We start from the raw sequence: 16,084 nt of genomic DNA, 5'->3' as shown, positions 1-16,084 counted from the left end.
GAAAGAGATTAAGTCTCATTGGGCAAGGCAGAGTGCTGGACATCTTTGCTCAATCTACTGCATTCAAAAAAGGGAAAAGATCCTGGCAGATGGCCTCCACTTTATATTTTAAAAATGCTGCAAATTGGTCAGGTGAAATACTAGTTGGAGGCCTATCACTTAGACCAGTTTCAGATAGATCATGAACTATATGGAAAAGTTTCACCTGCTCATTTGAAGCTTTGCTTATCTGGACAGCGAAGTAAGCTCAACTGGCAGCCCTTATCCTGGTAAGGTAAAGGTTAGTCATGATCCTAACAACTTTTCTATTATAGTCCATTGGGTTTCGTCTCTAAATGCACTCTAGCCTTCTCCTATTCTGCTTCATAGCTTGTAGCTGCTGGTTAAACCAGGGTGCTGAACGAGCTCTGCAATGGAGAGGGCATTTAGGAGTGATCATATCAACAGCCCTGGTAGTGGTGGCAAACCAGCCATCAACCAGAGCCTCAACAGGACCGCCAGTCAGATCAGCCAGAATCCCTCTCATGGAGTCCTGGAATCCTATAGGTTCCAGTAATCTTCAGGGGTGGACCATTAAAATAGGTCTTTGCTCCCTGCAAGGAGGGAGAGCCACTGAGAGGTTGCATTTTATTAGGCAGTGATCAGACCATGACAAGGGGACTGACACAAGGTCAGTCACGATCAGACCACACTCATTCTGCTCAGGGGGAAACACCAGGTCTAACATGTGACTGCCCACGTGGGTGGGGCCGTTGACATGTTGGGACATGTCCAAGGAAGCCATGTTTTCCAAAAACTCAAGAGCTGCACCAGAAACCTCCACCTCCACATGGATGTTGAAACCACCCAAGACTAAAAGCCTTGGAGATTTGAACAGTGCCACGGAGATGAAGTTGCCAGCTTGGGAAAGGAAATAGCTGGGTCACGGGGAGTGCAGTAACCCAGCAAGATCCCAATTCCATCCCTGGCCCCAATCACCTCTGAGATTGGTGCGGAAGCTTCAAATGGTGCAGAATGCGACAGCCAGACTTATCACTGGAGTGACAGTGCCATCAGACTCAAGGTAGTCAGACCAGCCATCCCTCCACTCTAATTCTGGTGTTGTTGAATGCCAGGTGTGTATCCAACAAATCCCAGATTATCCAAGAATTTATCCTGGAGGAGGATGCAGACCTGACATGCATAACTGAAACTTGGATGGGCAGGTAAGGGGGTGTTCCCTTGACCCTTGCCTGCACTCCAGGTCATGCAGTCCAACACCAGGGGAGACTGGAGGGGCAGGAGGAGAGTAGACATTGTCTATAAAAACATTCTAGAGGTTGTTAGGGGCTCTGCGGTGGTGACGCTAGGTCTTGAGGAAAATAGAATATTATGCCTCAGCCTTCTGCCATAGTATTAACAAGTCTAAGGAATAGGCTCTTTTTGGTAGGGGCAGCTGCTCCATAGAACCTGTAACAGATACACACATACATCCCCAAGGTGGTTTAGTGGGTAGAGTAACAGACTATGATTCAGAAGGCTGGGGTTTAAATTCCCTCTCAGCTATGGAAACTCACCAGGAGCATGGAGGCCCTATATATGTAAATAGGGAAAAAAACATGTCAAATATTACAGTGCTTCTGAATCTGGCTAATTTTCTCTGGCTAAAATCTAATAGTTACTAATGAATAGACTGGAACCCTTGACTCACTTAAACTTACAAAAATGTTCACTTACCAAGTTCCCATTAATTCAGTGAATCTACTCTACTTGGGACCAATGACTGATTCCTTTATCTTTCCACGTGTTTAGTATTTGTTTCTGTTTCGTTGTTTTATTATTGACATTGATCTGTTTTGAGTGTTTTATCCTTGTTTTTATTAATTCCTTTCTTTTTTTATGTTAAGCCATTTGAAAGTCCGCTTAGGACCAGAATAGTAAGATAAAAATAAAATTACAGTGAGATAATATTGACTTTTCCTGTTCATTCACATCATCCTGGTCTTGATTCATCTGCAATAATTCTCTCAATCTCCATTTTATATGATGGGAATCCAATTCCTTACAACCAGGCTTGTCTTTTTTCTACCTGAGAAAATTCTGATTTGTAAGAGTTGTTGACCTTCAGAGCTCATCTAATTGCCTTTCTATGTTTTTGTGTGAGTTTAGTTTTACAGGAATTCTCTACAGAAGAGCGAGACCCTGTGAAGGTTACAGAGGGCTGGGGGGTGATGTTTACTTGTAGTCCACCCCCACATTATCCAGGTGAGATAGCATCAATGCATTACAAATGAAGGGTCTCGGATTAAGGATGGGAAATGCCAGTGTTTTCAGAATTTTGTATCAGTATCAGAGTACACACTTATTATGTACCTGTGCATAGTCTTGTTCAATATTTCATTAAAGCAGTTTATTTCCTGCTATAACCACTTATTTCTAAGTGCGGAGATTGTCTTTGCAAAATACTGAAAATTAGCTGACTTTCTCTTTACAAGTATGCTGGGTAAGGTTTTTGGTTTAGCAGAAATGGATAAACAAATCGTTTGTCTCTGAAGAAGAAATGGAATCCATTTTAATATTTTACAGTTCGATAAAATAATGGAGTCTATATATATTTTTAAATGTAAAATAACAAATATTTCTATATTAGTTTGGAATTAGTTAACAGCTTTTAAAGTTGATCCTCTTTTTACTTAAAAATATCTTATGCCTGATAGTTGGAGTTGTGAAAATTCATATCAAATGGAAGCTATGGAAATTTATATCAAATTTAAGAGGACATACAGTTCTTTGCGGTGCAGGCAGTTGAAACGAGAAGAGCTCTGAGAATCTTGAGTTGCTCTTTTCATATCAGAATGCCTGTGATCTTTCATTTTTGTGTCAGTGAATTATAGACTTCTCATGTGAACTCTGGAAATGGGAACTGATAATTGCTAAAGTTTGCATGTCACAAGGTGATATATCCGCATTTTCTGCATTATCAAATATATATTTGAATATTTCAGTGCTGTAATTTCAGTTCACCTCCAGTTTCCATTGTGCAGGTTTTGATTATCAGGAATTGCATTGCATATAAAAAGAGAGCACTGAACGAAAAGCATGTCTCTTGAGAGAGAGAAAAGGTTTTCTGATACAGAAATATCTGACGATTTCTTTGAAGTTCTAAGAGTCATGGAATTGTTAAATGTTAGCTCAGAAGCTTCTGTATGAAAAGCTATGGGTATCATGAAATTAGTCAGATGAAGAAAGCAAGCAATAGATCCAAAGTTCTACTCTAGTAGTTTGAGGACAATGGGTTCAACTCTCTATAAAGGAATACAGTGAAAGAATTGTGCATACACTTTAAGAACAACAAGTACATACATTTTATGTCTTTGTTTGTTAGGCAGTAGAGTATGTATACTGGTCTATTGGTTCAGAATGAATGAACAGGAAATAGACCTAGCTATGTCTCCATCTGAGAAACAACTTGCTAAAGTCAAATAGCCTAACACGTTTTCTCCATTTACATGCAGGAATTGAATACCGCTGGTTTGTGAATGACTTCCCCAACTTCATTCCAACGGATGGAAGACGTTTCATCTCGCAGACCACTGGAAACCTATACATTGCTAAAACAGAGGCCTCTGATCTTGGCAACTATTCCTGCTTTGCCACTGGCCACATTGACTCCATTAAAAAGAGTGTTTTTAGCACATCTTCTCAGCTTAATCTTGTTAGAGAAGGTCAGTGCATTAAGACTGCAAAAGAATGTAATGCTCATTAGACAGATTCTTTTGAGGGAAACAGATCTAGGGGACCTGGCTCCAGTTACACATATTTCTGAGTCACAACTGCACAACTTGTAACACATCATTACATATATGGCTTGCCATCCATCTATAGTGACCCATGAGGTACTCCCTAAACCCCCTTTTCTTGCTTATCTGGATTGACAAGAACAATATTTGTTCAGTAGCACTATACAAGGTGCCCTGCATTGTTGGTAAGACACATTTGGCTTGTTGGGGAAGAAGTTGTACTCCCTAACACAGATGGATAGCTAGTTATGGTTTTCACTGTAATTACTGCAATGAATCTAATACTGTAAAATCAAGTAATGGAGTCAACAGCTGCAGCAAGGAAGACCAGAAATGAAATAGGAGGCACTGATACTGAACAATGGGTTGAATCTAGATTTAGTTGTTTGCAGCTAGGAAGGTAGAAATCGGCTTTGCTGTGCCCTCCAACTCTGTGAAAAGATTGACCTCCACAAAATTTCAGGGGATCCTGCTAAATGAAATGGGCTAGGATGGGACATTTTGTGAGTGGAGACCTTACAGTAGCAAAAGGCAGACTCTGGGTCCAGCCTAGTATAATTATTGTCTGATTAAAGCAATAAATAAAGCCAGACTTTTGCTCAAAAGAGGAAAAGTCAATTATATTCCATGGAGAAAAGGTAAGTGCATTCCTAATATGGATAGAGAAGGAAATAAAATTATAGGTGGGTTAGGCAGCCGAGAATGCTCAATAGAAACTCCAGTTTGGCATGTGAAATGCATCTCAGGGCCAAAATAGACAGAACAGGACAGCCATTTTTTTTATATATTTACCTCACTTGAATATAAAGAAAGGATGGAGAGGTCTAAGTAGTGGAAGGGTTATTAACTTGGGCTCCTGGATGAAGAAAGCGTGTCTCCCTTCTCTGCCTGCTTTCCTTGTGCCTCTTGATTTGAATCACTTTTCCCACAGCTCACCAACAATATAGGAGGTCAGTGAGGCTGAGGAGAAGATGAACCACAGCTAGATAGAAGAGAAGAAGGGGTGGGGTTTCCATTTTTCACCCATAAAACAAACCCATTTCCAAGAAGATAGGGTGCTATAGCTTGCCTGTCTCCCACTTTTTTATGTGAACAGATTAGACAAGAAGTTAAACAAACACACATCAGTTGTAGTCTTCGGCTCTGTAATTAAAACTACAGTGGTGCCTCACATTACGACGTTAAATTCGTTCCAGCGAAATCGCTGTAGAACGAAGACATCATAATATGAAAATAAAAACCCCATTGAAATGCATTGAAACCCCTTCAGTGTGTTCCAGTGGGCTGCAAACTCACCGTCCAGCGAAGATCCTCCATAGGGTGGCCATTTTCGGTGCCTGTGCAGCGAGAAATCCGTCCTAGAAAACAGCGGGGAGCCATTTTATTTACCTGGTGGCCATTTTGAAACCGCCGATCAGCTGGAGGAAAATCGTCGTTTTGCGAAGAATTGGTTCCCGAAGCAGGGAACCGATCATCACAAAGTGAAAAAAACAATTCAGACCATTGTTTTGCGATCGCAATTGCGATCGCAAAAAGATCATCGTAATGCGGTTTCATCATAATGCGAGGCAATCGTAATGCAAGGCACCACTGTATATCAAACAAAAAGTTGGAGTGGGGAATAGTGTCTTTCCTATCATTTCCATCACATGCAAATCTTTGTGATATTCACCAGCCAAGACTTTCCTGCTGTTAGGAGTATAGGAAGCTGCTTTAGACAAGTCAGATCATTGGTCACATCTAAGTTGAATCAGGCCATTTTTAGCTTTTGTTCCTGTTAAAAAGCGTGCTGTTAAACTGTTGACACAGGTGACTAGTATTGTAAACACAAAGACGGACACTTGTTATACTCCACACTGAAATGCTGCAATACAGGGCAGGACATAAGTATTCTAAATAAATAAATATACTTAAAAGAAAAGGTATTTTTGTTATTGTGGGATTTGAAAGGTTTTACGTTTTAATCTTGTAAAGCACCCAGAGTAGTGCTTGTACCAATGGGAGGGGGTGTTGGTTGGTTGGTTGGTTGGTTGGTTACATACATACATACATACATACATGCATGCATGCATGCATGCATGCATGCATGCATGCATACATACATACATACATACATACATACATACATACATACATACATACATACATACATACATACATACATACATACATACATACATACATACATACATACATACATACATACTCTGTGAATATGAATTTAAAGGGGACCACAGCTCAATGGTAGAGCAAATGTTTTGAGTACAAAAGGTCCCATTACAGTTCCTGGGGTCACCAGGCATGACTGAAGAAGATCCCTGCTTCAATTCTGGAGATCCATTCCCACTCAGTGTATATAGACAATGCAGTAAGGAGCTGCAGAAACAGATGGTCTGATTCAATGTGAAGCAGATTCCTTTGATCCTAGCTAGTTCCAGAATCAGTTCTAATACTAGGCGGAGTGAAACAGCTGAGGCTGGAAAGCAAAATGTGTTGGGCTGACCCAGGCTGACTCTTGGAAGAGGTGAACCAGGGTTTCCTCATTCACAGTTATTCAGTAGTACTTCAATCTCTACCGGAGTAGTGTAGGACATGACTAGACCAGTTACTTTTTGAGGTAACAGACCATACAGATTAAGAGATTCTGGGAGTTCAGACCAAAATAAGTAATTTGTCCAAGGGCTGGATAAGATTATACAGCAGCAAAATTGTTTGCTTTCCTCCCACCCCTGCTTGTTTTTTTTTATCAGAGGTTAGACATTATCACAGCTTCTTTTTTTTTTTTTTTTGCCTTTGGGTGAAACACTGTGAAATAGTGATGCTGTTTTGCATTCCAAAGAGACTCCAGAGTTCTTCAATCAACATGTTCTTCTCCTTTCTGTACTTCTTTCCCATTAATTTTACTTTGAATGAACACTATGTTACTGTAGTGGTCTAACTTTCTGTATACTGTATTATGTGTTTAACAGCTTCTTGGTCCTTATTCATTTTTCTTAGTAATTCTTTGTTCATCTCCCTCCTGATCCAAGAATTTTTTAACTTTTGTGATAAATCCACATTACTGCAGTCTTTTTTATAGTTGACTGCATTAAAGTGCACCATTCCATTCTGTACAGTAGAAGCAAGAACACACAACACCATATAGCTCACATTATCAAAGCCAATTTTAAAGTTTTGATGCTTATTGCATTCATTTTCATCATAAGGAAACTACCTCAGCCATCTCTACTCTGATTTGCATTTTACGACTATGATCGTATTGTTTCTTCAACAAAATTACAAGGTCATGTATATTTGCCACCATGCTCCACACTCTCATTTTTCAATCTTTAACAACATTTCTTGAGCTGCCTTTTTACTGATTACCATGAACTTGCTTTCCTTAGTATTCTTTATTTATATATTTGCCGCTTTCTTATTGAATTTATTTGCTTTCCTTAGTATTCTTTATTTATATATTTGCCGCTTTCTTATTGAATTTATAAAGTAACTCTCTTTGCAGAACTTCTAAATTGTCAGCTAATAATAGCGTATCATCTGTATACTGGACATTGTAAATAACCTTCCTGTTGCCAATGGTACTGTTATTTGACATAGCAAGTGCTTTTCTAAAGGTCTTATCATAGTACAAATTGAAAGGCAGTGGTGAGCATATACAGTCTTTTCATACCCTGCATATTTCTATGCCCTGATCTTCAACCTTCACTGCAGGATTTTGTTGCCAGTATAGTTTTCTAACTATATGGATATTTTGTTACCAACAGTTCTGTCATACTGTCTGTTGGACTTTGTTAGAGTCTTTCTTATAGTTAATATAGCAAGTATATATATCCACATCCACCTCACAGCATTTCTCCCCAAATTAAGATGTTTTGACTTTACTATAACTCTTGCAGATAAATACTTCTGTTACCCTTTTTATATTTCAGAAATGTGTATTTTTAGAATATGAAGAGCTTGAGTGCCTACACTTTACAATGTGCTGATACTCTCACCCTGCCTGATCCTATTCATTCTTCTCTCCTCCTTTTCACAGATTCTAGGCCATATGCCCCAACAATCAAAGCCAAGTTTCCCTCTGACACTTATGCTCTGGCTGGGCAGCTGGTGGCTTTGGAGTGTTTTGCCTTTGGGAAGTGAGTACAGTTGTGTCAGTTGCATTTAGATTCTTCTTGTTGGCATCTGAAAAGTTGCAGACAAGTGTAGTCATGAACTTAGTAAGACAAAGTCTGCTTCCAAGGGTCAAGAATGCAGAAAGATGGGCTACCATTTTAAATGACTGAGAAGCTCTGCCCTACAGAGAGTTTGTGAATTTAATTCTCATTGTCTCAAACATATAACATTTAATGCCACCCCATTTGCTTTCTGTTATAGAGTGCTTGATGTGAGTCAGTGAACTATTCTGATTGCCTCTTTCATAAGTTGGGTTTTTAATAACGTTATTACTATTTTCTTTATACTTGCACAACTTTTGGCTACTGAGCAATAAATGTCAGCTATGGCTTGTTTTACTGTAGGCTCTGTTTTTAAAGTTAGATCCAGAATGGGTGATGTAATACAGTAAGAATGCCTCTGAGTACATGTAGAGAACACACAAAATAATGAATGATTGCAAGTACATACTAGAATCTTGGTTTCAGTTGTGATTTCTTAGCAAGGATTGACTTATAGCAGTTCTCTTAATTTGACAATGAAGCTCTTTGTTGACAGATTTAAAGAAATGGTAACTGACTAATGAAACAAAGGATAAAGTTTGGCCAGTTTAAAAGGGATGTGTATGTGGCGATCTTCACAATTAGGGAAGAAGAAGAATAGTTATTTGTTGTTCCTATTGTACTGTCCCTTGCAGTACCCTTTGACAGCAGTTTCTTTTGTCATATAGCCCTGTCCCTCGAATAAAATGGCGGAAGTTGGATGGTAGCCAGTCTTCTAACTGGATCACAACGGAGCCCCTCCTGCAGCTTAAAGAGGTTGGCTTTGAAGATGAGGGCACTTATGAGTGTGAAGCTGAAAATATCCAAGGAAAAGACACCTATCGGGGACGCATTATCATCCAAGGTAAAGCACCTTAACAAATTTCTTTCCTAAGCACAATTTGCCGTACGGTTGTACTGCTGATGTTGGAATGCTATTGAAGTGGTCATCAGCTAATTTTTGTTTAGGTTCAACTGCTACAGTTTAGAGCCCTGCTTTCCAAACATGGGTCCCCAGATGTTGTTGTCCGAATCCCTGGTCATTGGCTGTGCTGGCTGGGGTTTCTGAGAACTGAATTTCAACAAGATCTGGAGAATGATGGCTATGAATTGCTGGCTTAGAGTGCTCCAGGTTTAATTATATGGAATGGGAATTGAAGCCTCCCTTCAAATAAGATCCTTCTTGAACTTACAAAAGAGTTTATCTGATTTCTCGCATAAATCATATTGTATAATCAATGGATCCTTGGAAAGCAGATAATGAGCAAAGTTTAAGGGTGAGACAAATCTGAACATATCAAAAAAGTATAGAATTTTTGTTCAGAGGGAAGAGCTAGAACAGAGTTTCATACTTCTGCTAATGTTTTAAAAAACTATTTTTTTAAAGCCTGCTACTTGTAATGTCTCATAAATGAATCTAAAAGTTTTGTTTTCTCCCATATGCAATTCTTTAAATCGTAAGTTCTTTCCATCCTGAATAGAAAGAAATTTGTAAATGTTGCTGATTTTGTTTCAAAAACAAATTGAAACAAAATTCCCACTCATCTGCCATGGACGTGTTCAGTAGGTACAGCTGTAGCAGGCATGAAGAAGAGTATATTGCCTTCCAGATAGGTGCTAAAGCTGAGAAGCTCCTGAGAAACAAATGTGGTAACCCTACTTCAGAACCATGGACATGGAAGAAATGGGTCAGAAAGGATGAGCTTATGAATGTATGATTTCTCCAGATGCAATGTATTTGTGTCTATGCACATGCATGCACACTACACTCTTTCCATCCTAAATATGAAGAAATGTGCACGTTTTGCTAATTTTTAAAAAATTAAAAATGAACTGAAACAACATCTTCATTCAGCCCTACTTGTGGTGCACTTTGTGACTATTACTACTACATCATGAATCGTTTCTGCTTTCTGAGCTAAATTCATGGACCCTGCTCTTTTGTTCCTTTTTAGCTCAGCCAGAATGGCTGGAGGTCATCACAGACAAAGAAGCTGACATTGGATCAGACCTCCACTGGAGTTGTGCTGCAGGTGGCAAGCCAAGGCCTACAATAAGATGGCTACGGAATGGACAACCATTAACTTCCCAGGTATCTCATATATATTTTACAATTTATAGTTAGTGGTTACTACTGCAGTTTGATCTTTTTCTTGATCTGATAAGGACTAAGGTAATCTAATTCATATTACTGAATCTTTCTATATGCTTTTATTTCTCCTTATCCCTTGTTTCTTTTTCTCATTTGTTAACAAAGTATTTTACTTTTAATCAGACATAACTGAGGTGCATATGCCTATGGCTACCATATTATTGCCGGAAAATGATTACATAGGGTCTAAATCTTAGCATAAGGCTGATTTCATTTAAAGAACTAAGACAACAGTAACAGCAGCAGCAAAAATAATTTTAGATCTGCAGAGCTCGAATGAACAAGCCATGTAGATCCTCATGAAGCTCCTTTGCTCTTCTTTTTGGTCAGCAAGCCAGGACATTTTCAGTTCATTGAAGTTGTCTCTTCCCCCAAACTGAGGAACTAATGGTTTTGGAACAAGAGAAGATGTTAAACCAACTTCAGTCCAAAGCTTCCTATCTCATCTTATTCTGCCTTAAATTCAGACTTGCTTCTGAGTTTACTGAATGAAATTTTTGAGGTCCTGGAGCACGGGCAAACTGCCAGAGGACTGGAAAAGAGCTGGTGTGGTTCCAGTCTTCAAAAAGGGTAAAAAAAAGTGGATCCAGGAAACTACAGACCAATCAGCTTGTCAACTATATCTGGGAAAATCCTGGAAAAAATAATCAAGCAGCAGATTTGTGAGCACCTAGAAAATAACAAGGTGATTACTAGAAGCCAGCATGGGTTTGTTAAGAACTGGTCATGCCAAACAAATCTCATTGCCTTGTTTGATAAAGCGACTAAATTAGTGGACCAAGGAAACACAGTGGATGTAGTATACTTAGACTTCAGTAAGGCATTTAATAAGGTAGACCACAACCTACTTCTGTGTAAGATAGAACAAAGTGGGATAGACAACACAACTACCAGATGGATTTGCAGCTGGCTGATCAACCACACTCAACTTGTGGTCCTCAATGGAACCACATCTACATGGAAGGAAGTGTGCAGTGGGGACCCTCAAGGTTCTGTCTTGGGCCCAGTGCACTTCAACATCTTCATAAATGACCTGGATGAGGGGATTGAAGGAGCACTCATCAAATTTTCTGATGACACAAAGCTGGGGGGAAATTGCTAATACTTTGGAAGACAGACTCAACATTCAGAAGGCTCTTGACAGACTTGAACATTGGGCCCTATCCAATAAGATGCAGTCCAGTGGCAGGAAAAGTAAGGTCCTGCACTTAGGCAAGAGAAACCAGATGCACAGGTACAGGATAGGTGGTACCTGGCTCGACAGTAGTCCCTGAGATTGGGATTTAGGTGTCCTGTTGGACCACTGCCTAAGGATGAGTCAGCAGTGTGCTGCAGCGGCCAAGAAAGCCAACACAGTCCTAGGCTGCATCAACAGGGGGATAGCATCAAGATAGTACCACTATATACCATGCTGGTGAGGCCGTATTTGGATTGCTGTGTCTAGTTCTGGTTACTACAATACAAAAAAGATGACAAGGCCCTGGAAGTGCAGAGAAGAGCAACAAAGGTGATAAGGGGAGGCTAAATCCTATGAAGAACGACTAAAGAACTACATATGTTTAGCTTAACAAAGAGAAGACTGAAGGGAGACATAATAGCAGTCTTCCAATATCTGAAGGGTTGCCACAGGGAAGAGGGCATCAATTTAGTCTACATTGCACCTGAGGGTAGGACAAGAAACAATGGATGGAAACTCATCAGATGGAGATCCAACCTGGAAATAAGGAGGAATTTCCTGACTGTGAGTACCATTAAACAGTGGAACAGCTTGCCTCCCAATGTTGTGGGTGCCCCACTGCTGGAGGTTTTCAAGAAAAGATTGGACAGCCATCTGTCCAGGATGGTATGAGGTCTCCTGCCTCCAAGGTCCCTTCCAACCCTATGGCGAGTCTGTGTTTCTATGGTAGTAGGCATCCTTCAGTCTCGAAAGACTATGGTATCGTGCTCTGTATGGAGGACTTGGAACAGCGTCTAGTGTGGCTGAGGAGGCCAATTCGAGAGTGACAATCCCTTCCACACTGGAGACAAATCCAATCTGTCCCCTGTCCAGCTCCCTGGTTTTGCTTCCTTTGTGACTTCCTCTTTGCCTCAGCCTGCTGGACAAGGGTCTCTTCAAATTGGGAGAGGCCGTGATGTACTGCCTGCCTCCAGGCTGAACGATCAGATGTCAGAGTTTCCCATCTGTTGAGGTCTATTCCTAAGGCCTTCAGATCCCGCTTGCAGATGTCCTTGTATCGCAGCTGTGGTCTCCCTCTGGGGCGATTTCCCTGCACTAATTCTCCATATAGGAGATCCTTTGGAATCCGACCATCAGCCATTCTCACAACGTGCCCAAGCCAGCGTAGACGTCGCTGTTTCAGTAATGTATGCATGCTGAAAATTCCAGCTCGTTCTAGGACTACTCTATTTGGAACTCTGTCCTGCCAGGTGATACCAAAAATCCGTCGTAGGCAACGCATATGGAAGGTGTTCAGCTTCCTCTCCTGCCGGGCACAAAGTGTCCAGGACTCTATGATTCTATGATGATTACATGAAATAGCACACAGAACACTCTGTATTTTGAACTTGTATTTATCTTGGCTTAAGGGCAACCATGATTTCTGCATTCAGCGCACTTCTTTTTGTTATGTCCAATCTGCTCTTAGATATGCTACTTTAAGAAGCTGAGTAGTACAAATGTAAGTCTTCCAAGTTTACAGACACATGTGTGTCTCTCTCTCACACACACACACACACACACACACACACACACACACACACACACACACACACACACACACACACACACACACACACACACAAGCAGCAACAAGAGTCTCAGAACATAGCAAACATGTCCAAGGTGTGTTGAACAATATACCCTCATCATCTATATGAGATACAGTATGATGAAACACAGTTCAGAATACCTGGCTCTTGACTTTCACACCTTTATTGTCACTTAACTACTTAATTTGCTTGTCTGCACAGAATCGCATTGAAGTAAATGGTGGAAATTTGAGAATTTCAAAGTTAACAATGAATGATTCTGGGATGTATCAGTGTGTAGGAGAGAACAAACATGGCAACATTTATGCAAATGCTGAATTATATGTGCAAGGTAAGTTTTAACTATCCAAGGAGTACTTTCATACAAATATAATTAATACAGGAGTTATTTCTCCATTCTTAAATCTAAGGTTTCAGTTCTGATCTCTGAACACAGAAAAGTAAGAATTATTGTGACACACATTATGATGAATGGTATGACTTACTCATTAGTAGTTATATGTTGGATAGCACTCTAAAATCCTGGCTAATTGGTTGTTTAAAAAAGCAAGGCAACAAATGATCTGGGACTTTTGCTATGTTGTTTAAAAGTTACTTTTAAACCTTAAATTTTATTCAGTCCTGTAACCCAAGTGGAGTTCTTCTATTGCCATAACATTTAATACTGAAATAGCCACAGACAAAGAAAGGAAGAGAGAGCACTCGGAGGATTTTAATCTGAAATGTCAAAAATTTGCTTTGGTTGAAGGGCAATATGGTATGAGTGACTCATTCTAATTTTCCTTTTGTTATTGAGGTAGCTCTTGTAGCCATTCCTCCTGAGACCTTCCTGTCAGGCATCATCTCAGTTTCTATGAAGCTTGTCTTGCAACTTCTAAGTTTGATGTAACTGAGAAAAACACTGCCTTCCATCACTACCTCATTGTCAATCTTCACAATCCTCGTTGAAGACCCAACCCCCAGGGCTCTTCCATATGCAGTATTTCTGTCTGATTTTGTCCCCTTTTTTTGTCACTTTGTGACAAGAGATCATTGTATTTATCAGGACTTGTGTCTTAACTGTTAACTTCCTAGCACAGGAGAAAATAATTCTGAACCTTGGAAGCTTCTGCAACTGAACCCACCAATTCTCACAAAAATGAGTGAGTCTTGTTTTACTGGGAAGGCTTCTTGAGGTCTTTAATGGGAAGCTCAAATGCTGCATCTGGAAAAACTTTTATTCTGGTCAGCTTCTGTATGTGGAATGGATGGACTTGAAGTCATTTTGCTGTCTGCCTTTGAAAGTCAGTATTTCTGGACCATTTGTTTGAAAAAGGCTGTAACAGCAATATGAAATACAGAGAGCAAATATCTAAACAACTGCCGTTTAAAATTTACATAGTGGAGCCACATTTTGAATCCAGTGATTGCCCTCAATTTAGAAGTTTTTGTTTTGAATTTGCTCTCTGAAACAGCAGCCTTTCTATTTAAAATTAAGAACTTTAGGCATAGCTCTTCAGAATTACTCATGATACCCAGGTTTTGATCACTGATTCTTCAAAGTGTCAGATGTTGTTTTAGAAATCTTTGCACTTCAAAGGTTGAGCTTTTTACTTTGATCCATTCTCTCTTTTTGGAGTATAAAACATTATCAAATTAGCACATTAATGAATTTGAATCGGGTTAGTTTATTGGATTTGTACTGGGAACATCTCCTGGTTATATTATTTTAGGTGACCGAATGAGAACGGAATGCTGCATTTGACTGCAGTAATTAAATGCATCACTGTTACTTTTGTGGTCTCCTCGAATCCACTGGGAACTGTCCTTCACCTTTCTTCATATCTCAGATTCATGAAAGCAGCCACACTGTTTTTGTATCCTCAGCGTTTGCACCTGATTTTCGGCTAAACCCTGTGAGACCTCTGATACCAGCAGCTCGAGGTGGAGAAATTATCATCCATTGCCAACCAAGAGCAGCACCAAAAGCTACTATCCTCTGGACCAAAGGGACTGAACTTCTGAGCAATAGTTCCAGGTGTGAAAACCCATGCTTTTCTCTTGGTGTGCATCAATAAACCTGGTCATGTTTTCCTTCTTAGTATAATTACCTAGTTAGCTTCAATTATTATGAAACACAGGATCTCTTAGTTTATGTTCCACATGACCCCATGTATGTCTATTTGGAAGAGTGTTCCAAATAAAATCAGACATTCAGAATGATGCTTTTTTCCATTCTACAAATATCTCATTAATTTATTTAGAGTAGGGCACACAACTGGTTTGGAATGCTGAGCCAGATCCAAGCCCATAAATCTTCCTCACCCACATGGACCAGATTATGTCAAGGGGCATGACTATGCACCCTGATGTTACTGGTTACCTTATCAGCCTAAGCTGGTGAGAAGCAACCCTAGTCATCACCACCATAGACTGACAGCAGACAAAGCAGCATCCCCAAGGTATGAAATCTGATTCACAGAAAAAGTTGGGTAATACCTTTATAGGCTCACTAAAAGATTACAAACAGCACTTGCTTTTGAATTCTACAGAACACTTCTTTGGACATAGATGGTATAAAATTAGGAGATAAGGTTTTTTTGTTTTTTTAAAAAAAGTATGATTCAGATTTAATAGCCAATGTTCTTATTTATTTATTTATTTATTTATTTATTTATTTATTTATTTATTTATTTATTTATTTATTTATTTATTTATTTGCTTGCTTGCTTGCTTGCTTGCTTGCTTGCTTGCTTGCTTGCTTGCTTGCTTGCTTGCTTGCTTGCTTGCTTGTTTATCCCACCCATCTAGACCGAAATCTACTCTGGGCAGCTAACAAGTTTATAAAAACAAGTTCATAAAAATAGTAACAGTATAAGATAACAAAACAACATAATATAATTCAAGATGGCAAAAATAAATTAAACAATGACAGAAGGAAAGCCCTGCCTGAAGAGTCAGGTCTTGAGCTTGCTCTTAAAAACACCCAACGAGGGAGCCAGGCAAATTTCTGGGGGTAGATTGTTCCAGAGACAAGGGGCCACTGCCACAAAGGCCCAGTTTCTTGTTCTTTCTCTCTGAGCCTCCCTTGGTGTTAGGCCCCTCAGCTGCCCCTCCTGGCTAGAGCGAGTGATGTGGGTAGATCTAGGTGGGAGAAGGCCTTCCGCCAGATCTTGAGGTCCTGAACCACTTAGGGCTTAAAGATCTTCTGC

The 16,084-nt window shown here is 39.8% G+C and overlaps 1 protein-coding gene across 9 annotated transcripts in view; it reads left to right on the top strand.

Annotated features, from left to right (window-relative positions):
* Positions 1 to 16,084, top strand: part of CNTN2 (contactin 2) — a 67,354-nt gene that overhangs the window by 36,548 nt on the left and 14,722 nt on the right. For all 9 annotated transcript variants that reach the window (XM_020797246.3, XM_078391882.1, XM_078391881.1 and 6 more), the window contains exons 5-11: positions 2,149 to 2,244; positions 3,495 to 3,704; positions 7,816 to 7,915; positions 8,662 to 8,837; positions 9,928 to 10,064; positions 13,095 to 13,224; positions 14,760 to 14,910. In XM_020797246.3, coding sequence (XP_020652905.3) covers positions 2,149 to 2,244; positions 3,495 to 3,704; positions 7,816 to 7,915; positions 8,662 to 8,837; positions 9,928 to 10,064; positions 13,095 to 13,224; positions 14,760 to 14,910 — 1,000 coding nt within the window. The remainder of the gene's footprint in view (positions 1 to 2,148; positions 2,245 to 3,494; positions 3,705 to 7,815; positions 7,916 to 8,661; positions 8,838 to 9,927; positions 10,065 to 13,094; positions 13,225 to 14,759; positions 14,911 to 16,084) is intronic.

The sequence above is a fragment of the Pogona vitticeps genome, chromosome 4 (assembly GCF_051106095.1).
Source record: "Pogona vitticeps strain Pit_001003342236 chromosome 4, PviZW2.1, whole genome shotgun sequence".
Lineage (NCBI taxonomy): Eukaryota > Metazoa > Chordata > Lepidosauria > Squamata > Agamidae > Pogona > Pogona vitticeps.
Note: the sequence above shows the minus strand (reverse complement) of the source record. Positions and strands in the feature narration are given on the sequence as shown.